Source organism: Vipera ursinii (assembly GCF_947247035.1).
Source record: "Vipera ursinii genome assembly, chromosome: 16".
NCBI classification, from domain to species: domain Eukaryota; kingdom Metazoa; phylum Chordata; class Lepidosauria; order Squamata; family Viperidae; genus Vipera; species Vipera ursinii.
The window spans coordinates 4,978,572-5,002,497 of NC_139529.1; the positions used below are offsets into that span (position 1 = coordinate 4,978,572).

Genomic DNA, 23,926 nt, shown 5'->3' on the forward strand with positions numbered 1-23,926 from the left:
CACACACACACACACACATACACACACACACACTGCGCTGAATGCTCGCTTCCAGGTTTAAATTTTCTTCCGTTTTGAACCGCGCTGAAATACTTTTTAAAGTATTTAAAGTATTAAAAGGTAAAGGTAAAGGTTCCCCCACACATGCGTGCTAGTCGTTTCCGACTCTAGGGGCTGGTGCTCATCTCCGTTTCAAAGCCGAAGAGCCAGCACTTGTCCGAGGACGTCTCCGTGGTCATGTGGCCGGCATGACTAGACGCCAAAGGCGCACGGAACGCTGTTACCTTCCCACCGGAGTGGTCCCTATTTTTCTACTTGCATTTTTTACGTGCTTTCGAACTGCTAGGTTGGCAGAAGCTGGGACGAGTAACAGGCGCTCACTCTGTTGCGCGGCACTCGGGATTCACAAACCGCCAAACTGCCGACCGTCTGATCGACAAGCTCAGCGTCCTAACCCACTGAGCCTTACGAAGTATTTACTTCGTAAGTGACTTGGCTGCCGGGCTCAAGATCGTTAAGGGCTTTAATTAAAGGGAATCAAAAGCCAAACAAAAGAGGAGCCAGCAGGATTCGTTAAGAATGAGGCTCAACTTCATTTCTGTCCTCCAAGATAAAATCCCCCCCCTCCAATGGATGTCTAAAATTTCCAGTTTTACGAAGTGGAGCAGATTATCAAGCCAGGGCTAAGCTGTAGACTTCCTTCCTTCCTCTTCCTTTTCCTTCCCTCCCTCATCTTCCTTCCTTCCTCTTGTCTTCTTTCCTTCCTTCTTCCTCTCATCTTCCTTCCTTCCTTCCTGTCTTCCTTCCTTCCTCTCATCTTCCTTCTCTTCCTTCCTCGTCTTCCTTCCTTCCCTCCTTCATCTTCCTTCCTGTCTTCCTTTCTTCCTTCATTCCCATTTTCCTTCCTTCCTCTCATCTTCCTTCCTTCCTCTCGTCTTCCTTCCTTCTTCTCTTCCTTCCTTCCCTTCTTTCCTTCCTCTCATCTTCCTGCCTTCCTTTCCCTTCCTTCCTCTCGTCTTCCTTCCTTCCCTCCGTCTTCCTTTCTTTCTTCCTTCCTCTCATCTTCCTTCCTTCCTTCCCTCCCTCATCTTCCTTCCTGCCTTTCCTTCGTTCCTCTCGTCTTCCTTCCCTCCCTCATCTTCCTTCCTTCCTGTCTTCCTTCATTCCCATTTTCCTTCCTTCCTCTCGTCTTCCTTCCTTCCCTCCCTCATCTTCCTTCCTTCCTGTCTTCCTTCATTCCCATTTTCCTTCCTTCCTCTCATCTTCCTTCCTTCCTCTCGTCTTCCTTCCTTCCTTCCCTCATCTTCCTTTCTTCCTTCATTCCCATTTTCCTTCCTTCCTCTCATCTTCCTTCTCTTCCTTCCTCTCGTCTTCCTTCCTTCCTTCCCTTTTCTTTCCTTCCTCTCTCATCTTCCTGCCTTCCTTTCCCTTCCTAACTCTCGTCTTCCTTCCTTCCCTCAAATTTACACAGCTGCCCAACTCGCCACACGGTGACCTTAGATAAAACGTTTTCATTCCCGGAGGGAACCCGCCTCCCACTGCCGCCCGGCCTTCTTTACCTGGATGGCCGGTTCGTGGGCCGCTAGTTCGGCTTCCAGGCGTTTGTGCTTCTTCCTCAGGTTCTGCACCCCAGTGAGGTCCCTTCCGTAATCCTCCGAGCTAACCAGCAACTTCTTCTCTCTGAGTACGAAAAAGGGGGGGGGGGAAGAAAGAAGTCAACGGAAGGTTCCCCCCCCACGGGGATTCAGATTCAGATTCCGTGGCCAAGCCCATACTTGATCCAGGACTCCTCATCGTCCATATCGCGGAAGAACTGGTGCAAACGATGGGACTCGTTCAGTTTTGCCCGCCGGCCAGCCGCCATGTTCTTGATCCGCTGAAAACGCCCGTTGATGGTGTCGCGCTTGTCCTTGACTTGGGAGGTGTCGAAAGCGCTGCTGGTCATCAGGCTATCGGCTTGGCCGTTGAGGTCCTTCAGGCGATCCTAAACACGGGCAGAAAAAGAGGACCACCACCCAAGACATGAAGGAAGGGGAGCTCTCCGGGAAGGAATAAAACAGAATTAACGAGAGTTGGAAGGGACCTTGGGGTTCTTCTAGTCCAGGGGTAGGCAACCTCGGCTCTTTTATGACTCATGGACTTCAACTCCCAGAATTCCTGAGCCAGCATGGCTCAGCTTGGAAACCTCTCCCTTTTCCCTCAGCGTGGCTGGATCAGGAATTCTGGGAGTTGAAGTCCACAAGTCATAAAGCAGCATAGGCCTAGGCCAGGGGTAGGCAACCTTGGCTCTTTTATGACTCGTGGACTTCAACTCCCAGAATTCCTGAGCCAGCACGGCTCAGCTTGGAACCCTCTCCCTTTCCCCTCAGCATGGCTGGCTCAGGAATTCTAGGAGTTGAAGTCCATGAGTCATAAAAGAGCCAAGGTTGCCTACCCCTGTTCTAGTCCAACCCTCTGCTCAAGTGGTAGACCCTAGACCTAGACCATTCAGGACAAAAGTCCTTTTTTTCCCCTTGAAGACCTCCAGTGATGGAGCATCCACAACTATTGGAAGGCAACCCATTCCGCTGATTTAATTGTTCTCACTGTCAGGAAATCTCTCCTTAATTCTAGGTGGCTTCCCTCCTTGATTAGTTTCCATCCGTTGCTTCTTGTCCTGCCTTCTGCTGCCTTGGAGAATAGACTGATCTAGTCTTTGTGGCAGCCCCTCAAATATTGGAAAACTGCTCTCTTATCTCCCTCTAGTTTCTCTTTTCACTAGAAGTAGACATTTAATTCTGCCCTGCCCAGCTGCAACTTTCATGGAAAAATCAAGATTTCTGCCCTGGAACAGACTCCCCATTAGGCTGTGGTTAATCGATGGTCAATCAAGCGGGCGTCATTTTAAGATCAAGAACGTATTAACTCCTCTGGGGATTCCCACCTCGTGGGCAGAGATGTCGGCTTCCAGCAGCTGGTGCTTCTTCAGGAGATTGTTCACCGACGCCAAGTCCTTCCCATAATCTTCGGACGCAAGGAGAGCTTCCACCTGCAAGAAGTCCAACAAGCTGAAGGTGGGCCCCCACATTGACACGCTGGGTTTCAAATATTCAACAGTGCCCAAGGTTTTGACTACACACACACACACACACACACACACACACACACACAAAAGGGAAGGGAGATACCTCGGAAAGCCAGAAATCAAAATCCTTGATCCCAGTGTTGAAATTCTGCTGCTTGTTGGCTTCCTTCAACTTTTGGCTCTTCTCTGCTGATTTCTGCACCAGGAACTCCCACTGGTCAGCCAAGGCCGCCAAACGACTCTGCCGAGGGGAGAAAGAGAAGGGAATCTGTTAGGACTATGTTTATTGCCTAACTGGTTGGGTTGGCAATATATAAACCAAGACTGTATGGTTGCAGTTAAAGCTGTAATGTATACCTTTAATAGTGAAATGCATTGCGCTATACTTTCTGCTGATTGGTCAGCAATGTCCCTAATGGCCATAAGAGGGAGCTAGACACACGGCTTCTCTCTCTCTGTTACAATTCATGTCTCTCTGCTATTGATTACTGTTTGTCGTGGTTTGTGGTTTGTTTTGCTACTGTATGCAGAACCGGAAGAACTGTGATTAATGTGTTTTGACTTACTGCCTGGTAAGACGACTCTGTAGTGGGTAATCCTTGGACTGTTGCTATCGGCTATACTTTAAGTATCTGTGTATGACCTGGACTGTTTCTTGGACTGTGCTATTACTTTATCCTACAAGTAAACTCTTTACACAACTCAGTGTATCTGTGTGGTTGCTGTACACAATTTATTACTCTCACAATCCTGTTTTTCCGTGCAAACTCTTGTGTTTTCTTAAGAGTAGCTCTGCACATCCTTTTCAGAATCCAGGCTCAGGGTGGGACAAGGACGCCTGGATAGGGGAAATCTCTCCCTTCACGCACCCTGCACGCTGCTCCAGGCAACGAGCTTGGCAGCTTTATCCAGGTCATAAAACCCGAGTGAAGTTTTCCAATAGTTCCTTTTATCCTTGTGTCATTCGGACGAAAAGCGAGGTGAGCGTGCGGCTGAACCTAATCAATGCCTTTGTATTTGCACACATAACTGGTCTAATTTCAAAGTTAACCGACTGCAGTAAGCGACGCCCAGCAAGGCTACTCGAGTTCCTGTTAAGTAGGCAAAGGCAAAGGTTCCCCTGCACATGCGTGCTAGTCGTTTCCGACTCTAGGGGCCGGTGCTCATCTCCGTTTCAAAGCCAAAGAGCCAGCGCTTGTCCCAGGACGTCTCCGTGGTCATGTGGCCGGCATGACTAGACGCCAAAGGCGCACGGAACGCTGTTCCCTTCCCACCGGAGTGTTCCCTATTTTTCTACTTACATTTTTACGTGCTTTCGAACTGCTAGGCTGGCAGAAGCTGGGACAAGTAACAGGTGCTCACTCTGTTACGCGGCACTGGGGATTCAACCCGCCAAACTGCCGACCTTCTGATCGACAAGCTCAGTGTCCTAACCCACTGAGCCACTGCGTCCCTTCCTGTTAAGTACTGCTGCCCAACTAGGCTACTGCCGTTCCATCTGGTATCCCTAACCACAAATCGTTCATACCCGCACTCAGAATCTTTCCTTTATCCCTCGTAAGCGCACGCCGGCAACAGGAGTTTCCCAGTCAATTCATGAAAAAGGCTAACGGTGGTTGTTTGACAGGCCCTCTGTTGTGCATAACGTACATTTCTGATATCTTTGTAACATGCAAGGTAAAATGCGGCCCTTCCGCGGGGAAGAAAAGGGAGGGTGGGAATCAGCTGCTGCTTACAGCTGGCGGAAGAAAACTGGAAAGTGGCTTTCCTGGCAACGCCTGTTTCTCTGCTGGGCTTCCCGTTCACGAGAGAGTCATTTTCTCACCACCCAAGTCCTCCCGTTCCCCCTGGGTTGTCCTAGCACAGAAACACCGAGGGGCTGAGAGAGAGAGCTGGCTGGGCCAATTGCCCTCGTGGTTCCCTCTGATTTCTATTTTTTAAAGAGAAGCAACAGGGTGGAGCAGTGGGCTGCCTCCTTAAGTAACACCAGCTGCCTGCAATTAGTGCAGGTTCGAGTCCCACCAGGCTCAAGGTTGACTCAGCCTTCCATCCTTCCGAGGTAGGTAAAATGAGGACCCAGATTGTTGGGGGCAATTAAGCTGACTTTGTAATAATGCCGCTTGGGGGTGTGTGTGAAAGCCCTAATAAGCAGGCATATACATAGAATGAAGGCTACTGCTAAGCTTGTAAGCCGCCCTGAGTCTTTGGAGAAGGGCGGGATATAAATGGGATTTTTTTAAAAAAAGGTCCCTTCCAACTCTTTGTTATTCTATTCTACGTCTCCTGTTTGAGCAGGGGGTTGGACTAGAAGACCTTCAAGGTCCCTTCCAACATTATTCTATTCTACGGTTTCCTGTTTGAGCAGGGGGTTGGACTACAAGACCTCCAAGGTCTTACAAGAGCCTTGATGGAGCAGTGGGCTAATGCCTCCTTAAGTCACACCAGCTGCCTGCAATTAGTGCAGGTTCGAGTCCCACCAGGCTCAAGGTTGACTCAGCCTTCCATCCTTCCGAGGTAGGTAAAATGAGGACCCAGATTGTTGGGGGCAATTAAGCTGACTTTGTAATAATACCGCTTGGGGTGTGTGTGAAAGCCCTAATAAGCAGGCATATACCTAGAATGAAGGCTATTGCTAAGCACTTTGATTTGTGCTTCTTAGATTGTAAGCCGCCCTGAGTCTTCGGAGAAGGGCGAGATATAAATGGGATTAAAAAAACCAGTCTTTTTGCAGCCCCACTACTGCAGCGCTCCAGAAGGAGAGAGAATTCTGGCGGGCAATGAAATTAGGGGAAACTTAGGGCATAAAAAAATAATAAAATCACCTTTTCTCGAAAGAGGCTCTCCTTAATATCCTTCTTATCGCTCCATTAAATAGGAAATTAATAGCTGCATGCAGTTTTACTCCCGGTGGGCAAACGCAGAGGGAGTTAAAAAACACTTACCTTCACGGCCTCTTCGCTGCCGGCACAAGCGCCCCGGTCAATGAGGGAATTTCCGACGTCAATTACGCTACGGATTCGGTCCGCGTTGGCGTGCAGCTCAGCTTCGAAGGCCTGGTGCTTCTGATGCTTACTCTGAAGGTAGCAGAAGAGCAAGTGTTAAAAAAAAAAAGCTGGAGAACGGCTCCCGAAGGGTTTTTAAGAGATGGGGAAGACCAGGAGGATGAGCAGGTGGCGATTTAAAAGCAACTCCGAAATTAAATCACCGACTGTCTCCCCGAAGCGTCAACAGGGTTGCTGCCTGCTCAGGAACCGGGGGAAATTCATTTGCAAGGGAGTTGCGCAACCACCTCCTGGGGCTGAGGCACATGGACTCTGGAGCTCATGATATCCCAAGGGTGAGGGGAATTATAGCGGCACCGGTCAGAAGGCTTCTGGGGTGCCAAAACCGCTTCCATTTCATGCATGAATAAAAAGAGGGTGGCGGGGGGTGTTTTTTGGCCACCCCAAACCGAGGTTGCACTAGGCAAAATAGGTTGCTCTGTAGCGCAACGAGGGAGTAGAATCAAAATGGCTGAAAGCTGCTGGCCCACTGGGTCCCCACTCATCTCATCTGCTACCTAAGCAAGGGCAAGTCACTCTGAGCACAACACCTTGCCGAGAATCAAAAGACACCCCACTCCCAAGCCACCAATGTTTCTGGCCAGCGCATGGTAACGAGGTCCCCCCCCTCTAATCTTTACAGCCCCCAGCCACACAAAACAACAAAATGGGAAAGGGGAAGGAAGGAAGGAAAAGGAGAGAGAAAAACAACACACATAGTCCGGAGAGCTGGGAGGTTAGGGGTTCAGACGAAAAAAGGGGCTGCTGTTTTTTGACTCCTAATTTGGTCTCTTATGGGGAGGGAGCTGTGCTGCCTTGTTCACTTGAGGTTTAAAGCAGGGGTCCCCAACCCCCGGACCGGGGCCTATTCAGAACCAGGCCGTGTGAGAAGCGGGCTGGGGTGGGTGCACGGGCAGCCCGACTCGCCCGAGCAGCACCCCGAAGGCTTCTCTCTTGAGTAAGTGGGGCTGCGCGCGCAACATCTGCGTGCCGGCCCGCCACTTGTGTGGCCCAGTTCCCCTCTCTTTCCTCCCCCAAGTGGAATGAGCACGCCCTGCCCGGCTTCGGCGACTCACCCAGGACACCCAATCTGCTTTTGGGCAGACTCGGCGAGTGTGGAAGAAGCACGAGGCTGTGCCCCCCCCCAAAAAAGGCATCTTTTCTCCATGCTTTTGCAAAGGGACAAAAAGCTTTGGAGGAGCAACCTCAGGCCTTCCGTCCCTTTGCAAAAGCTTTTGGCCCGGAGTAGCCCGGAGGAGCGTAAAACCCGCTCTCCAAAGGCTTCTCTCCCCTCTTGCGTGAGTGGAGCAGCCCGTGCACCAGCCCATCACTCGCACGGCCCCGTTCCCCTCTTTCCTCCCTGACCGCAGCTGAGCCACCAAACCGCAAAGGTTTGGGACCGCTGGTTTAGAGGATTGTGTGAACTCAGCTGTTAGGTGAAAAGGAAGACTTGAGTGCAGACATCCGGCAAGGTGTCAGCTTCCCTCACACTGAACGAGACCAGGAGGAACGTGACTTTTGGACCACCCTGTTGATCGTCAAGGAAGGGACCTGTTCCCTGTTGACCCCTCCCCCCCTCCTATCGGTCTCTCTCTCTCAACCATAATGCACCAGTTCTGGCCAACCTTCCCTTCCATGTTTGCCAAGGGAAGGGGGGATCCCATCCAGGGACACAAGGGCAATGGGTTGGTTCAGCCACCCTAGGCTTCTGCCCTCCGCAAGGCTGATGGCCATGCCAGTTGGGGAGAGTAACAGGAGTGCGACCCGACACTTTGGGGTGGGGTGGGGTGGGGTAAGGCAGGCTGAGGACAGCCCAGCCAGAAGATTTTGAAAGACCAACAAGATACAACTTCCTTCCTCATAATATACATACGTACATATATATATATATATATTTGTGTGTGTGTGTGTTTGTGTCTCATCCGTCATCCTCAGGCTGGTGACTTCAGCTTCGTTCTTCTGGGAGAAGTGTGTTCTTCTCCCAGAAGAACGAAGCTGAAGTCACCAGCCTGAGGATAACGGATGAGATTTCGTCGAAACGTTGCCCTGATACTTCCAATTCTACGTGGGGAAAAACCCGAATGACCAAAGATCTACATATATAGATATAGATATATAGATATATATATATATACACACACACATATATATTTTAATATATATATATGTCACCGACAAATTCAAGCACGTCATGCTGCAGAGTGTGCAGGTTAATGGGGGAAGAGGCACTTAACAAAAACCAAAAAAAGACAAGACAGTCCATGTCAAGGAGGGGAACGACAACAGTAACAAAAAAAAGAGAAAAAAAAGAGCAGTCACCGAAATGAGCGGTTAAAAAAAAAACAATAACGAACGACGAGGGAAGAACGATCGAACGTAAGGAGCAGACGAGCGGATGAAACGCAGACTTCAACACATATGAAGCCAAATCAAGCCGGGCTCTTTGAACTTACCAAGAGTTTGGAAAGCTATATTAAAAAAAAAAAAAGAACAGATGGGAGAGAGAGAAGAATCATCAGTGCCAACAACCTCTGCTAAGCCAGGAAGAGCTGCTACTTTAAATTTTGAGTCGCTGAGATGACTTTTTTTTTAAAAAAAAAAAAGTAAAGAAAAAAAAAGCAGATTTAATTTCTGAGAGCGGAGCTAGCAAAGGGCCGGCAAAAGGGAAGATACGACTTTGTAGGAGAGAGCAAAAAGGCCTGGAAATCCGGATATCTAAAGCCAGGACCGTTAACGTTGGTCCTTGGGAAACCGGACCAGGCGTTTTCGGTTTCGGCGTGTGTGAAAAGTTGGTTTGGAAAGAAAAGGTTCACACAAACCTCTTCCTTCTCCAGAAAACACGGGGGAAATTATCAGCTTTGGGGACCTATCCTGAAGGCTGATGCCTGGAAGAGAAGGGCAGTATGGAGGGACATCTCAAGTTGATGGGAAATGCAGAATCCAGGATACAACATCCGGTAACGTCTAATACAGGGGTAGGCAACCTTGGCCCCTTCGTGACTCGTGGACTTCAACTCCCAGAATTCCTGAGCCAGCATGGGGGAAACTTTGGCCCCTTCGTGACTCGTGGACTTCAACTCCCAGAATTCCTGAGCCGGCATGGGGGAACTATGGCCCCTTCGTGACTCATGGACTTCAACTCCCAGAATTCCTGAGCCAGGATGGAGGAAACTTTGGCCCCTTTGTGACTCGTGGACTTCAACTCCCAGAATTCCTGAGCCAGCATGGGGGAACTATGGCTCCTTTGTGACTCGTGGACTTCAACTCCCAGAATTCATATAAAAAAAATCATATCAAATAATTTGGAAGTGACGCGAACGCCGAAGCTGCATTCTTTGACCTAACGATTTGTTTATGATTGTCATCTCCATTTGACTTGGATCAGCAGCCAGTACGCTTAATTTACAACGGGAAAGGATGCCATTGCGGAATAATTGCATATTTCCTTTCCTGGCCGGCCACACGCCACCCGTCTGCCTGTTTGGGGGCCCAATCCGGCTCACCTGAATATTGGTAGGATCTTTGTAGGATTCATCGCTCGCTGTCTGGAGCTTCTCGCTGATCCAGGCCTCGATTTCGTCCACGTCTCGGCTGAACTGCTGCAGGGTTTGGGATTCTCCCAGCTTGGACCGCTTTTCGATCATCTGAGCTTTCAGCCGACGCCACCTACAAAGCGAAGCACAGGGCAAAAACGAAGATTTACCGATGGAGGAAGAGTTAATTAAACATTTTTTTTAGATTTGTGCAGAAATGGATAGATTTGACATTGAAAATGAAAGAGAAAGAAGACCCAGTATGCTTCAGAACAGGGGTCTTCAAACTTGGCCTTTTTATGACTTGTGGACTTCGATTCCCAGAATTCCTCAGCCAGGCTGAGCTTCTGAATTTTCCATTAGAAATACATCTTTTGAGGTGCATTTTCTGAATAATGTGAATCGTGTGGCTAGGAAGAAGATCCATTTGTCTCCTTGATAAATGGATCCTCTTCCTAGCCACACTTAATCCAGTTCACATATCCCAACACGTTTGGGTCCAGTTATGATCTCATTTCCAGGGCTCAAAAGTCATCCTTCGGTATCCATTTCCTCCTGATTCACTTCAAAACGAATCCTGCTCAAGGATGATGGGAGTCAGTGTCAACTCTTAGATCAATTCAGTTTATAGCACCACAGAGCAAACAAAAGAGTACAGTCACCATGTGCTTTACTGCTCAACAATTTTACTGTAACAGGAAACTACTTGGAACAACAAAACAAAGTATATACCAGGGGTCTCCAAACTTGGCCCTTTTATGACTTGTGGACTTCAACTCCCAGAATTCCTCAGCCAGGCACGCTGGCTGAGGAATTCTGGGAGTTGAAATCCATAAGTCATCAAAGGGCCAAGTTTGAAGACCCCTGCTTTAGAACATGGGATACTTTTTATCAATGGCTAGAAAAACGAGGTAGAGAGAACAATGAGGCATCAGGGAGAATTTGCAAACAAAGCAAGGGGCCAGGTGAACGACCCAGGACCCTTCGCGGCAGCCGCTCACCTGTCCAGCACCTCGTGGCGTCTGCTGGCAATGACCCCTTTAGCGTAATGATCGGCGGCAATCAGCTGATCGGCAAAGGACTGGAGAGCGGCAATCTTTTCCTCCTAAATCCAAATGAAAATTGACACTTGGGAAGAAGGTCACACCTTATTTTCCCCCCAAAAAATAAGGCCTAACTGCAAAAGAAGCCCTAGCGTGATTTTTCAGGACTCTCGTAATATCAGCCCTACCCCCCCCCAAAAAATAAGCCCCAGTTAAGATCGTCAGCCAGATGGACGCATTTAGTACCGTATTTTCTCGAAAATAAGACCTAACCTAAACAAGCCCTAATGCATCCTTTTGGAGCAAAAATTAATGTAAGACCCCATTCTTATTTTCGGGAAAATATGGATAGTACCGGAATGGGCTAGTACGGTAGCAGAGCCAGAGCAAAAGCTTGGACTGTGAAAAGGAATCTCTGTTTTCCTCCCACTTTTGCCTGGGACAAAAACTGACAAATATATCTATGTGAAAGTAAAAACTGAATGTTTTATGTTACCACCTTATTCTACTGCACCAAAAGGCGTGGGAAGCCAATGCCTTTTCTGTCTTCTTTTCCCCTTACCCGACGTTTTTTCCCCCCTCTTCTTTATTTTCCCATCATCTTCTTTTCTCTTTGCGTTTCTGTAGTTTATATATTTTTTTTATTTTTTAATCCCATTTATATCCCGCCCTTCTCCGAAGACTCAGGGCGGCTTACAATCTAAGAAGCACAAATCAATGTGCTTAGCAATAGTCTTCATTCTATGTATATGCCTGCTTATTAGGGCTTTCGCCCCCCCCAAGCGGCATTATTACAAAGTCAGGTTATTGCCCCCAACAATCTGGGTCCTCATTTTACCTACCTCGGAAGGATGGAAGGCTGAGTAAACTAATTTAACTAATTTAAAAAAAAAACCAACCCATCGAGAACCCTGACAAACATCTTGGGATTATTTCTGCCTTCATTACGGCTTCAAAAGCAGCCTCACCTGGACATTGATGGCCTTGTCAAAGTCTTCGTGCTTCTTGATGAGGGCCTCCACGCTATCCAGGGAATCCCCCTTATCTTCGGTGTTCAAAAAGGCCTCTCGGGCAGCCATCCAATTCTCTGCCTGCTCGCAGTCCCTGTGGAAGAGCTGAGGAGAAGGGGGGAGGAGGGGGAAAGAAGCACGTCGGTGAAACCTGAGTGACAGGTGCCCACTTCAGCCCCAGGGTGGTGGGTCAATCCTGTGGGCTGGCCAGTCTTCTCCTCTCGTGGCCCAGACAAGGGTGGGAGCTAAGTGTCTATGGAGATATTTCTCAACCTTCCGGGACACGGTTCTCTCCAAAGGTGCTTCTCAAAAGGAGAAACGTTTTGGAGAAACGTTTCGCTTCTCATTCGAGAAGCTTCAGAACTGAAGAAGCTTCGTGGGTGAGAAGTCAAACGTTTTCAAAGAATAAACAACAACAACAAAAAGATTTAAGATAAGTTTTATTGTCATTTTTAACTGTGAGCACACTGGCCACACATTAAAAATGAAATTCTGTTGCCTGCTCTCTAAAGAAAGTATGTCTACCCACACACATACATAACACACATATGCACACTTTCTTTCTTTCTTTTTCTTTCTTTCTATCATCTATCTATCTATCTATCTATCATCTATCTATCTATCTATCTATCTGCCTATTTATCTATCTAATCTATCTAATCTATCATCTATGTCTGTCTGTCTATCATCTATCTATCTATCTATCTATCTATCTATCTATCTATCTATCTATCTATCTATCTATCTATCTATCTATCTATCGACTGTATCTATCTATCTATCTATCTATCTATCTATCTATCTATCTATCTATCTATCTATCGACTCCAGGAGATGGTAGAGGACAGGAAGGCATGGAGGAACGTTGTCCATGGAGTCGCGATGGGTCGGACACGACCGCAGCTAACAACATCCATCTATCTGTCTGTCTGTCTGTCTGTATCTCTGTCTATCTCTGTCTGTCTATCTCTCTGTCCACCTATCATCTATCTCTATGTCTGTCTGTCTGTCTGTCTGTCTCTCTATCTATCTACATCACTCTCTCATCTATATCAAATGCAGGCGCTGCTGTGCCCGCTTCACCAGCAACCAAGCCGGCCTACTCCTTAGCTGCACACCCAGAAACATGATGCTGCTAACCACCTCCACAGGTGAAGCATTAATACACAGAGGTGTGCGGCTGTGCCTGCCTTTTCTGAAATCGAACTTTAGTTTTTCCCTAAACGGGCCCGTTTTTATTACACCAGTTCACCAAACCCTCCACCTCCTGGCGGTAAGCACCCTCACTATCATCCTGAGTAAGGCCCAGCTGCCTTTTGAAAAGCACAATTTGTGAGATGGTCTCACGAGGTCGATGGATCGTTAAGGTGCTTCCAAGTGAAAGGCAGAACGCAGAGATGCAATCATATGAAGCTTTATTTAACGATAAAGTAAATAGAAAGAGTTTCCTGGCATGGAGGCCTCCATGCCTGGATTGTAAGCTAGCAGAAGAGAGAACAGAGAGCAAGCAAGCCTAGCATAGCTGGACTAGACTAGAGTAAAAGCAGCCCCTTGAGCAGAGGTATTTATGGGGGTCTCAGCCCCTCCCTAACCATAAAACTCTCTCGCCAATGGGGCTGCAGGGGCCGGGGACCCCTGACCCACCAGTGGAAGCAAAGAATGGGACATGGTGGGGGCCACTAACATCTGTCACCAAAGGGGAAGGGTTGGATTTTTTGCCCAATGGGCGTACCTGTAATTCCAGACACTGGTCCAACATCATTCGGCGTTGGACCCAGGCGTTTTCCAAGTCGGCTCGTTCCTGGTCAAGGATGTCCAGCTTCTCCCTGATCTCAGGGCTGGCGTAGTGGCCGCGGGCCAGGAGCTGCTGTCCAAACTGCTCGAATGCCTGGAAGGTGCCAGCTCTGGCGTCGATTTCGGTGCGGTGTTCCTGAAAAAGAGTGAGATGCAAGGGCTTGAGTGGGGAAGCTACGGAAGAACTTCACTGGAAGGTCAGCGGTGGGCGGGCAGGTGCTGGGACCTAGGGGAGAGGCGCCGAGGACTTGGGGGGCAAATTCCTGGCTTCTAGCTCCTCCAAAGAGACCCATCTGCAGCCATAGAAACCATTTAGTGAGACTTGTTTTTGATGGTCATGCCCAAAGACCTCTAAGAATATCCAGAATAGAATAGAATAGAATAGAATAGAATAGAATAGAATAGAATAGAATAGAATAGAATAGAATAGAATAGAATAAATAGAATAGAATAGAAATAAAGAATGGAGAATAGAATAGAATAGAATAGAATAGAATAGAATAGAATAGAATAGAATAGAATAGAATAGAATAGAATAGAATAGAATAGAAATAAAGAATGGAGATTAGAATAGAATAGAAATAAAGAATGGAGATTAGAATAGAATAGAATAGAATAGAATAGAATAGAATAGAATAGAATAGAATAGAATAGAATAGAAAAATAGAATAGAATTAAGGAAATAATAGACTAGAATAGACTAGAATAGAATGGAGCAGAAAACAGAACAGAACAGAACAGAACAGAACAGAACATACAACAGAAGAGCTGGAAGGGACATTGGAGGTGGTCTATCTAGTCCAACGCCCTGCTCAGGCAGGAAAAGAAACCTTATAGTTTCTGACCAAACTTGTCCCCACCAGAATTGGGCAATTTCCGGCCACTCTCCTAGGACTGGACAGGGATCTGGTTGCTCCCATGAATTCCTCGGCGAAAGAACGCAATAAAAAAGGTAAAGAAACAGGAGACTAATCTGAGGGTCATGTAAGAAGCTGCAGAAAATGGACCTCGGCTATCCTAGCACAGGTTTAAAACTGGGTCTTGTGGGGGAGGGGTTTCTTTTCCCTGCAGGGAACCTTCACCTACTTGGTGTCTCTCCAACAAAGCTTCTGCTCCTGTCACGTCCTTGGCCAACTCATCGGAGGAGACGAGGCCTCGGATGCCGTTGATCCAAGACATGAGGTCCCTGGGGGAAGAGAGAGCAACCCGGTTACATCAGCAGGCCTCCGAGGGGAGGTAGGGATAGCGATCCTGAGCTTTTGCCCCCAAACCTAAGCCCACCTGAAGTCACTCAGGAAGCGCTGCAGGTCGTGGGACTCGCCCAATTTCTCCTTGCGCTGGTTGGCCCGTTTCCCCAGGCTGTTCCAAGCCTGGTTCAGTTCTGTGCATTTTTCCTGGAGATCTTCCGAGGACTCCGGGTGGGACTGGATCAGCCGCTCCGCAGTTTCTCCCAAAGAGTTGACCTGAAGCAGAGAGAGAGAGAAAGAGAGAGAGACGGGAGGAATGTCAACGCTGCTCACATCGGATGTTCTCGCTTTGACAACGTGTGGAGATGCAGCCCTTCTCCTCCTTATGTTTTACTCTGAAGAGTTAGAATTAGATGACGAGGAGGTGGGAAAGGAGGAGGAATGCGTATGAGAGTTAGTTGGACATAACAATATGGTAACAGTGGCGAGAACAGGAGGGGAAGCCTCCACGGACACTCTTGGGAGCCTCCCGATACTCCCATATCACACCTCTCCTCCGTGCGCTGCACTGGCTTCCGGTTGCCTTCCGTGTGAAGTTCAAGGTGCTAACAATGACATACAAAGCCCTACATGGCATGGGTCCGGATTACCTACGGGAGCACCTTCTGCCAATGTCAGCACCCCACCGTCCTGTGCGCTCCCACAGAGAGGGCCTCCTCAGGGTGCCACCGCTCAAGGAATGTCGGCTGGTGGCCCCCAGGGGGAGGGCATTCTCAGTGGGTGCGCCAGCCCTCTGGAACAGCTTACCAACCGAAATCCGGATGGCCCCTGACCTCCGTACCTTCCGTCGCGACTTAAAAACTTTCCTGTTCCAGCAGGCCGGCCTGGCATGATAGCGTTAATTGGGGTCCCAGTTTGTGTTCATTAGTGTTTCTTATTATTTTTATTGTTCGATCTGTATACCTTCCTTCCTCTGTACACCGCCCCGAGTCCCTCGGGAGAAGGGCAGTTTATAAAAACTAATAAATAAATAAATAAATAAATAAATTTCAAACTAAGTGGAGAATGTGATTTATGACTTGTTAATTGAAGGAGGGAATTGTGCTTGATCCGATGTGCTCAAGGGGAGAGGAATTCAGATTTTGGCTTTGCCTGTGTATGCGCCGAGGCTACGCTACTCGAATAAAGATTCTATAAAGCAAACCATAGCCTCGAAGTTCTTTGGAGAGTTTTCATCTGTCGGAACCATGAGAAGGAGAAGATCAGGAAGGATGGAATATTTTTGCCTCCCCCCCACCCAAAAAAAGAGAGGTTTTTGTACTCTCCCCTCTAACCTTGTCTCCGAGGGCTGCCAGGTCTCTCTCAAAGCCTTCGTGCTTGCGTTGAAGGGCCTGCACGCTTGCCAGGTCATGCCCGTAGTTGTCAGTGTTGAGGGCCTGATTCTTCTCTTCAATCCATTCCTTGGTCTCGTCGGCATCTCTGGAAGGCCACAACAAGATCAATAAGAGCTAAGGGTCGATAAAATGTTATTGAAATTGGATTCGGAAAGCGAAGAGGTAAAACACACGTGTGATTCAGTTGGGCAAGGAACTCTGGATAAAAGGCGATGCTTGGAACAATGGGAGAATATGTGGACGAAAAGCTTACAATTCACAGTGAACGATAATTTAAAAGGAAAAATTTATAAGGTGAGGTGCCGCTGGTATTTAACGCCAGATACGTTATCGGGAACGTATAAAGGTATTTCAGATGAAATGTTGGATATGTTTTATCACTTACGGTGGACATGCGACGAAGCAAAGAAATATCGGAGTAGGATTCTTATTTTAATACAAAAAATTCTTGAAGTAGAGATAGAGAGGAAACCAGATTTTTTTTCTTCTGGGCTAATGGAAAAAGACTTAGGAAAAAAATGGAACTTTTCCTCTTCTTCCTCTCACTTCTCTTCCCCTTTTCCCTCCCCACTGGATCCTACTAATTGCGTTTATATTTTTGTATTTTATTTTATAATCAAATAATACGTTATAAATTTGAAGAAAAAAAAAGAGCCCTTTGGCAGGTGACTGGACAAGCCAACCCACATGCAGGAACATCAAAGGCAAAATCCTTTCATCCAATCACCCCCAAAAGTCAACTGGACCAATCGTGGCCTTTCAATTCCGGCTTGGGAGGAGATCCAGTTATGAGGGGGACGCGGGGTAAGAGCCGCAGCAGCTCTCCTCACCTGTGGAACCGCTGGACCTCATGGGCACTTCCCAGCAGCTGGCTCCTCTCTTCCGCCAGCTGTTGTAGGGATCGCCAGCGCTCGTTCAGCTCCTGGAGAACGCGAGAAATAAAGAAGAGGCTGCATCAACCCAAAAGATGCCGCAATGCCCTTTGCAAGGTCTTTAAAGGAATGATGTCTTAATCTGGGGGGAGGGGAGGGTGTCTTCAAACGTGACCTTTTTATGACTGGTGGACTTCAGAATTGGCGGGCTGGAGAGCTGGGGAGGAAGCCCAGAGCTTCAAGCTAATTTGGGAAAATGTGATTTAGGACCGTTAAGAAGGAAGAGGGAATTGTGCTTTGATAAGATGTGCCCAGGGGAGGGGGAATTGAGTTTTTGGCTTCGATTCTGTAAGTGCCGATATTATGCTACTCGAATAAAAGATCCTTTAAGGCAAACAATGTTTGCCTCCAAGTTCTTTTGAAGAGTTTTACATCTGTCGGAACCACGACGTACGTTTTTAAAGCAGATCGGAATATGAGAGGTCGAAGGTTTTTTTTTTAACCGTATCCCTTTAGATCAGGGGTGTCAAACTCAATTTCATTGAGGGCCGCATCAGCATTGCGGTTGCCCTCAGGGGGCCGGGTGGATATGGCCAGGGTGGGCGTGGCCTACTGGGTAGGCGTGGCTAGAGTGCATATGGCCTACTGGGTGAGCATGGCCAGCTCTACATCGTTCGCATCAAGGGTGCCTATGGGGGCCCGGGCAGAAGTGGGACAGATCTGAGGGTCTCTGGGCCAGGGCCAAGGCAGTGGGGGCCATTCCCTCACTGTTTCCAGGATGGCTTCGCGGGCCACATGAAACCACTTCACGGGCCGCATCCAGCCCCCGGGCCTTGTGTTTGACATGTCTGCTTTAGATCCAGAGATGGAGCCGATCCTTACCTTGATGGAGTTGAATGTTGCCACCGTATGTACCATCATCCGTGCAAACTGGAGACAGAAGAGGAGTTGAAACAAGAATGATTAAAATGCAGTCGCATTAACTGCACAAAAACAGCACACACACACGTTGCCTGCTCTCTTTCTAGGTCCCGCCCCAGTTAAGAGTTATTCTCAAAGGAAATTTACCTTCCAAGGAGATGCAGTTTTGGAATCAGCTTCATCCTGTTTGAGTGTATTATCGGGGGGAGAAGGGGGAAAAAAAGAATTTTAGAGCTCACCCAATAGAAGGTGCCTGTTTGAATATTTAGACTTAATTATGCAAGGGGAGGGAAAAACCCTCCTTTTTTCTCTCTCTCTTTTGCTGGGGACATAACAGAGGCTGGTTCCCATGGATTTCCAAAGGAATGCAAGTGAGCTTGTGCCGATCATCTTTTTGTATTTTGAACACGTAATGACAGTGTACAGATAAGATGATGTTAAGGGGAAGGATTCTTCAGATCAATCTCTCTTTTTCTCCTCCCCCTTTTTGTTTTTCCAGACCCCAATTTCCCCCCCCCCTTTTTTTCAAAAGCATGCTTCAGGAGATGCTTACCCGTGGCATTCCATAGACTTCCTAAAAAAGAAAAAAGAAAAAAGAAAGAAAGGAAAAGACATAAACAATTATTTCTGAATGGAAGAACCTACATTCTGTAGAAAAACAGAAGCTCACCATCCATTTCAAAAAAATGAGATAAGTCGGTACTATTTTTTTTTTAAAAAAAGAAAACATTTTCCCAAAAACAGTAAAAAAAAAAAAAAAGCAAACGGGGAGGGGGAAAAAATCAGCTGTAATTCAATTTCTTCGAAATTCCTAAAAGCAAATGGGTCACCCGGGTGCTTCTAATAGCTGCGCCGACACGGCGGAAAAGATAAAAAGAGCAAATTGAACATGCCTGCAAGTAAGAGGTTGTAAAAAAAAATTAAGGGAATCCACTTTCCAGTCTAAAGCTTCTATGTGTGTGTGTGTGTGTGGGCGGGGAGGGTGTGTGTCCAAGATTAACGTGACAATTTAGTGCCTACCTGTGTTTTTAAGGTTAGGGTTCCACTGAAACATGAAGAAGCCATTGATTTTTGTATTTTTTAATTTTAGATAGGAAGACCCAGAGATTGTACCTGAAGAATCTAAAATGAAAACCTGCCAGTTAGCAGGTTGGATGAGATCTCTGGAGGGAAACACACCAGAAATAGTGCAAGGTGGTTTTTCTATGAGATTTCGTAGATCCAGAAAAGTCCATCGGGGAAAAAAAATAAAAATAAAGCCTGCGTAAAAGCTACTGGATGCATTTCCCCAACCCCTGCCCCATTACTGGATTGTGAACTCTTCACAACTGGATCACGGAGGTTGCGGGCGAGTACGCGCGCATCCCACTTGCGCGGGCAGAGGGAAAGCATGCGCCCGCTTGTGCAAATGGAGCTGCGCACACTTGCCAGCTGCTCATGGGGAACAATTTCCTTCACACACACACACACACACACACACACACACACACACACACACACCAGTCTGCAAAGGTGGAACAGTTGGGGAACTCTGTTCTAAACCATATTCCTTCAACTGGGATAGTAATATTTGTTGTATCGGGCAGGATGGCTTAAGTGAAAAGAATGGCGAAGAGTTGAGTTGAGTCCGTCTGAGAGGCACCTGGTTGGAGAACCCCGCCTAAAACCAGCAGCAAATACTGGACAGGAGACACCCAGGAATCCGAGCGTACCTGCTGTTGCACCGCTTGGACCTCTTCAGCCATGAGACCTTCTGACTCCAAGTCATTTGCCACCCTGTTGATGTCCTTCAGACGCGACTCGTTTGCTTTCAGGTCCTGCGTGGAGGACAAAACACTCCATGGGTGAGAATTCAGCAAGTTGAGAGATACGCCACCCTCAAAGCAAGTGGTGATGGGTCCATCTCACAGAAGAGTTGAGGCTCTCCAGGCCTAAGAGAGCCAATGGATAACGTAACTTCTTAATCACAGCTTGGGTTTAATGTGTATATTGAGAGCTGAGTTACTCCCTCAAAATGCCACTTGGCACTATTGACTTGTCTAGGAGTCACTGCTACACCTTTTAAAGGAAGCTTCTCTTCAATTAGTTGGCTGCTCCCAAGAGGTAAAGGTAAAGGTTCCCCCGCACATGCGTGCTAGTCGTTTCCGACTCTAGGGGCCGGTGCTCATCTCCGTTTCAAAGCCCAAGAGCCAGCGCTTGTCCGAGGACGCCTCCGTGGTCATGTGGCCGGCATGACTGGACGCCAAAGGCGCACGGAACGCTGTTCCCTTCCCACCGGAGTGGTCCCTATATTTGTACTTGCATTTTTTACGTGCTTTCGAACTGCTAGGTTGGCAGAAGCTGGGACGCGTAACAGGCGCTCACTCTGTTATGCGGCACTCGGGATTCGACCCGCCAAACTGCCAACCTTCTGATCGACAAACTCAGCGTCCTAACCCACTGAGCCACCACGTCCCATTGCTCCCAAGAGGACATGCCCCCAAATCTCAACAGCCTGGTAACTTTGAGACGGACCTTCTAGGACCTTGGCAACTTTTAAGATCTGTGGAATTCAACTTCCAGCGTGGCTGGCTGGGAAATTGGTTGGGAGTTGAAGTTCAGAAGTCTTGAAGATGCCGAGGTTGGACACCCTTCTCCTAGAGAAGGTCCCCATCTTGGCGATCTTGTTTCCGCCTCCGAGATTGCGGGAAGGAATATTTTTTGGTGTCTCTCTGCCCCCCCCCTCCAGCTCTCATGGGGACCCTATTGCCGTTCCATCACTCACCTTCTGGAAGTCATCAAACTTCTTCTGCAGCACCTCCACCTGCTCCAGGTCAGCCCCCACCTCCTCGTTGGCCAGGGTGGTCTCCTTTTCATGGATCCACTGCTGCAGCTCGTTGGCCTCCCGGAAGAGCATGAACTTCTTGCAGCTTTTCTCCAACATGTCTTTACGTTTCTCTCCCAGTTCCAGGAGGGAGTGGTACCTGCAAGGCAGTGGAGAGAGGAAGGCGACAGAGGGCCTGGTCAGAGAGCACCAGCACGGGTGGCCACGGTCACAACCAATCTCCAGAGGCTTGGGGCCTCGCAGATGGGGGCACAAAGGGCTCCGGGAGCAGAGAACCGCTACCTACGAAGCCTCCACAAGCAATCACAGCAGATCCAACCACCACCACCACAACAACAACAAGCAGAAGCAGGCTTGGACAGAGAGAAAAGGATGGTTGGTAGAGCCTCGAAACTCCAGACTCCTTCCGTGTACAGCCTCCTCTTCGCGGCTCCGCCCGACCTAACCAGATGGGCTCCAGATGTGACAGATTACAGTGGTGGAAAGGAATTTGGAGAACTGTACTCTGGAGAGCACCAGGCTTGAGGGAAGCTAGGAAAACTGTACAGGTAATCCTCGATTTGCAAGAGTTCTTTGGGTGACCGTTTGAAATTACAACGGCACGCGGGGGGGGGGGGGGGAGTGACTTATGACCATTTTTCCTACTTACAACCATAAGGTCACGTGATCCAAGATTCAAGACACGTGGCAACTGACTCATGTTTATGACCGCTGCAATGTCCCAGGGTCACACGATCCCCCTTTTGCAACCTTCTGACAAGCAAAAGTCCATGGGGAAGCCAGACTGACTTAACCACTGTGTCGGTAACTTCACTGCAGCGATTCACTTAACGATTGCAGCAAGAAAGGTCATTAAGATGGGGCGAGACTCTCTTAACAAATGTTTCACTAGAAAATCTTGGTCTCAACTGTGCTCGTAAGTCAAGGACTACCTGTATTCCCTGAAGCACACCTGGAGAGCACCAGGCTGGGAGAAATTAGCCCAGATCTATACGAATCGGCGTCAATGAATTGGTTTTTTTTTCTTTCTGTTGTACACCAAAGCAGCTCTTGGGCCTCTCAAAAGTCTATGAAAAATGCTTCCCCCCCCCCAAACGCTTCTTGAAGAGCGCTTGGATTCGAGAGAGAACGCACTGAGTCGAGCACTCCCCAGACAGGCAGAAGAGACACAAAACGGGGCGTGTTTGGAGACAGCGTGGTTTAATGAAGGCTAGGCCTACTCACAGTTCTTCCACCTGTTTCATACGCAGAGATACGCTGCCGATCTCCTTAGTAAGGAAAGTCCTGCACACAGACAGACAGAGAGAGGAAGCACAGCAGAAAACAAAGCATGCACAAAATTAGTCTGATTAACAAAAACGAAGGAAGGGAAAGGGTGAAGTCCGACACAAACACAACAGGCTCTGCCCCAGGAGCGCATGGGGGGGGGGGGGACAGGCAGATGAACGACTGAAGAGGACAGTTAAAAGTGGGAAGGATGGGGTGGGGGCGAGGGGGGCACATAGACATCATGGCAGCATGAAGAAAACCGGGGGACGATTACAGAGGCCCGATCGTACAGTTTGGTTCCCATTCAATCAACAGAAAAGAGGGCATGTTTTTTTTTTTAAAAAAAATATATATCTATGCGCTTAACGGACAAGAAACAGTGGAATCTCAGGTTAGGAAAGAAAAGATTAAAAATAAAGAGGAATGCGGGTGATTTTCAATGCAATCGATTGGGGGGGGGTAGGGGAAAGCAAGAGCCGGCAAAGATGAAACTATGGAGCAGATTAAATCCCTCTCGAGTGTCTAGGTTTGATTCCTAATCTGGTTGGCTCAGCCTTACTGGTGATCGATCTGTTCTTGGCGCAAGGCGATGCTGCCCTGTTCCTCTAAGAGGTTCTCGCGAGAGGCGGACTGCGCGGGATCCAGCTTCTTCACGTACGCAGCCGGCACGAATCCCTGACGGTCGTTCACTTCCACTTTCCACCAATCCTGCACGAAAAAAAAAATGAGGGGGAGGAGGAGGGGAGAAATCAAAAGGAAATTAATAAGTAAAAAATAAGAAAAGAATCGGTTTTGTTCCGGACGTTATGCCAAAGGGGTCGCAGTTGCCCTCGTCACCCGCCAAAACGTAGAGAGGGAGTGAAGAACGTAGCTGGAACGCCTCGAGCAGCTTTACGGCTCTTTCAGAATTTCGTGGGATCTGTTGTTATTGTTCTTGTTTTTACCTTGTTGGTGCTGTTCAGGAGAGTCAGAATGTCCCCCTTTTTCATTGTGACTTCGCGAGGGCTCTTCTCTTGGTAGTCGTACAGGGCTAAGACCAGCTCTTTGCCCGTTTCGTCATCTGTGGGAGCGACTTGTTGCTGTAGAAGAGAAAACGGTTCCTCGGATTAAATTCTTGGGACGATGGATGGATAACCGTCCAGTTGGCATTTCCAGGAAAGGAAACTCCAAGCACATCATTTTTACCGTGAGTATAAATAATACTTTACTGAAACTTTACATCGGCACGGGAGAAAGCAAAACCAGCTCTAATTTTCCCGCTCGAAGGCTTGCTTAGTTCAACGATAAGACTCCCTCACCCCTACCCAAACGGGTGTTCGCACTGTCCAACAGTAATATTTCTTCTTTCTATGGAAACAGTCCACTTCTCCCTCGGGTCAACCTGGCCTTGGCTCTCCGTTGCCAAAGACGTCATCCCTCCCGCCTTTGCAACCCATTGTCAAGATATGAGCAAAAGGGAAAATCGAAGTGAAAAGACGAAATCGGTCTTGACAGGTGCCTTTATTTCTCTCCCGGCAGCTAGAGCTACTGGCCAGTTCAGTTCAGGGGCCTGTGAGGGCCACCAACATCTGGGAAACAGCCCCTCCTCAGTCAACAGGACTGCTGATTTACCACCCGCTGATCCAAGTACTTAGGAGGGGAGCGCCTGGCAGCAGAAGCAAACAACAGCCGGTGGCATAATAACCAGCCATCATCTAAAAAAGCCACACACAACAGGCGCCATTGAAGTACGCCAAACACAAAAGCCCAAGGCACATACTCGGCTGGAGAGAAATTCCCTCAAGATGGGCTCCAGCGCTTTTCCAAAAGCTCTGGTTCCCGGGGGACTAACCCAGATCGGATCAAGATCTTTTCCCCTTACCCGACAGGCCTGGGCCTGCTCCTTCAAGGCTTGAATGCTACTGCCGTAGGCGGAGAGATCAGACATCAAAGCTTCGTGCTTCTTGAGAAGAGCCTGAAAATCAGAGAAAAACT

At 48.2% G+C, this 23,926-nt stretch overlaps 2 protein-coding genes across 4 annotated transcripts in view; both read right to left on the reverse strand.

The window, feature by feature from the left end:
- SPTAN1 (spectrin alpha, non-erythrocytic 1) overlaps positions 1-23,926 on the reverse strand; it is a 68,200-nt gene that overhangs the window by 18,940 nt on the left and 25,334 nt on the right. For all 3 annotated transcript variants that reach the window (XM_083375012.1, XM_083375011.1, XM_083375010.1), the window contains 23 exons: positions 23,814-23,906; positions 22,897-23,031; positions 22,512-22,660; positions 21,908-21,967; positions 20,624-20,822; positions 19,572-19,676; positions 18,413-18,433; positions 18,007-18,042; positions 17,821-17,868; positions 16,897-16,988; positions 16,007-16,151; positions 14,767-14,948; positions 14,572-14,671; positions 13,424-13,621; positions 11,650-11,796; positions 10,640-10,743; positions 9,609-9,771; positions 8,559-8,573; positions 6,007-6,138; positions 3,168-3,305; positions 2,924-3,028; positions 1,776-1,984; positions 1,560-1,680 (listed from right to left, as the gene is read on the reverse strand). In XM_083375012.1, the coding sequence (XP_083231138.1) occupies positions 1,560-1,680; positions 1,776-1,984; positions 2,924-3,028; positions 3,168-3,305; positions 6,007-6,138; positions 8,559-8,573; positions 9,609-9,771; positions 10,640-10,743; positions 11,650-11,796; positions 13,424-13,621; positions 14,572-14,671; positions 14,767-14,948; positions 16,007-16,151; positions 16,897-16,988; positions 17,821-17,868; positions 18,007-18,042; positions 18,413-18,433; positions 19,572-19,676; positions 20,624-20,822; positions 21,908-21,967; positions 22,512-22,660; positions 22,897-23,031; positions 23,814-23,906 (2,697 nt within the window). The remainder of the gene's footprint in view (positions 1-1,559; positions 1,681-1,775; positions 1,985-2,923; positions 3,029-3,167; positions 3,306-6,006; positions 6,139-8,558; positions 8,574-9,608; positions 9,772-10,639; positions 10,744-11,649; positions 11,797-13,423; positions 13,622-14,571; positions 14,672-14,766; positions 14,949-16,006; positions 16,152-16,896; positions 16,989-17,820; positions 17,869-18,006; positions 18,043-18,412; positions 18,434-19,571; positions 19,677-20,623; positions 20,823-21,907; positions 21,968-22,511; positions 22,661-22,896; positions 23,032-23,813; positions 23,907-23,926) is intronic.
- The window catches only part of GLE1 (GLE1 RNA export mediator), a 56,441-nt gene continuing 54,138 nt past the window's right edge, over positions 21,624-23,926 (reverse strand). The window contains exon 17 of the mRNA XM_083375090.1: positions 21,624-21,635. The gene's annotated coding sequence lies outside the window, so the exon portion shown is untranslated. The remainder of the gene's footprint in view (positions 21,636-23,926) is intronic.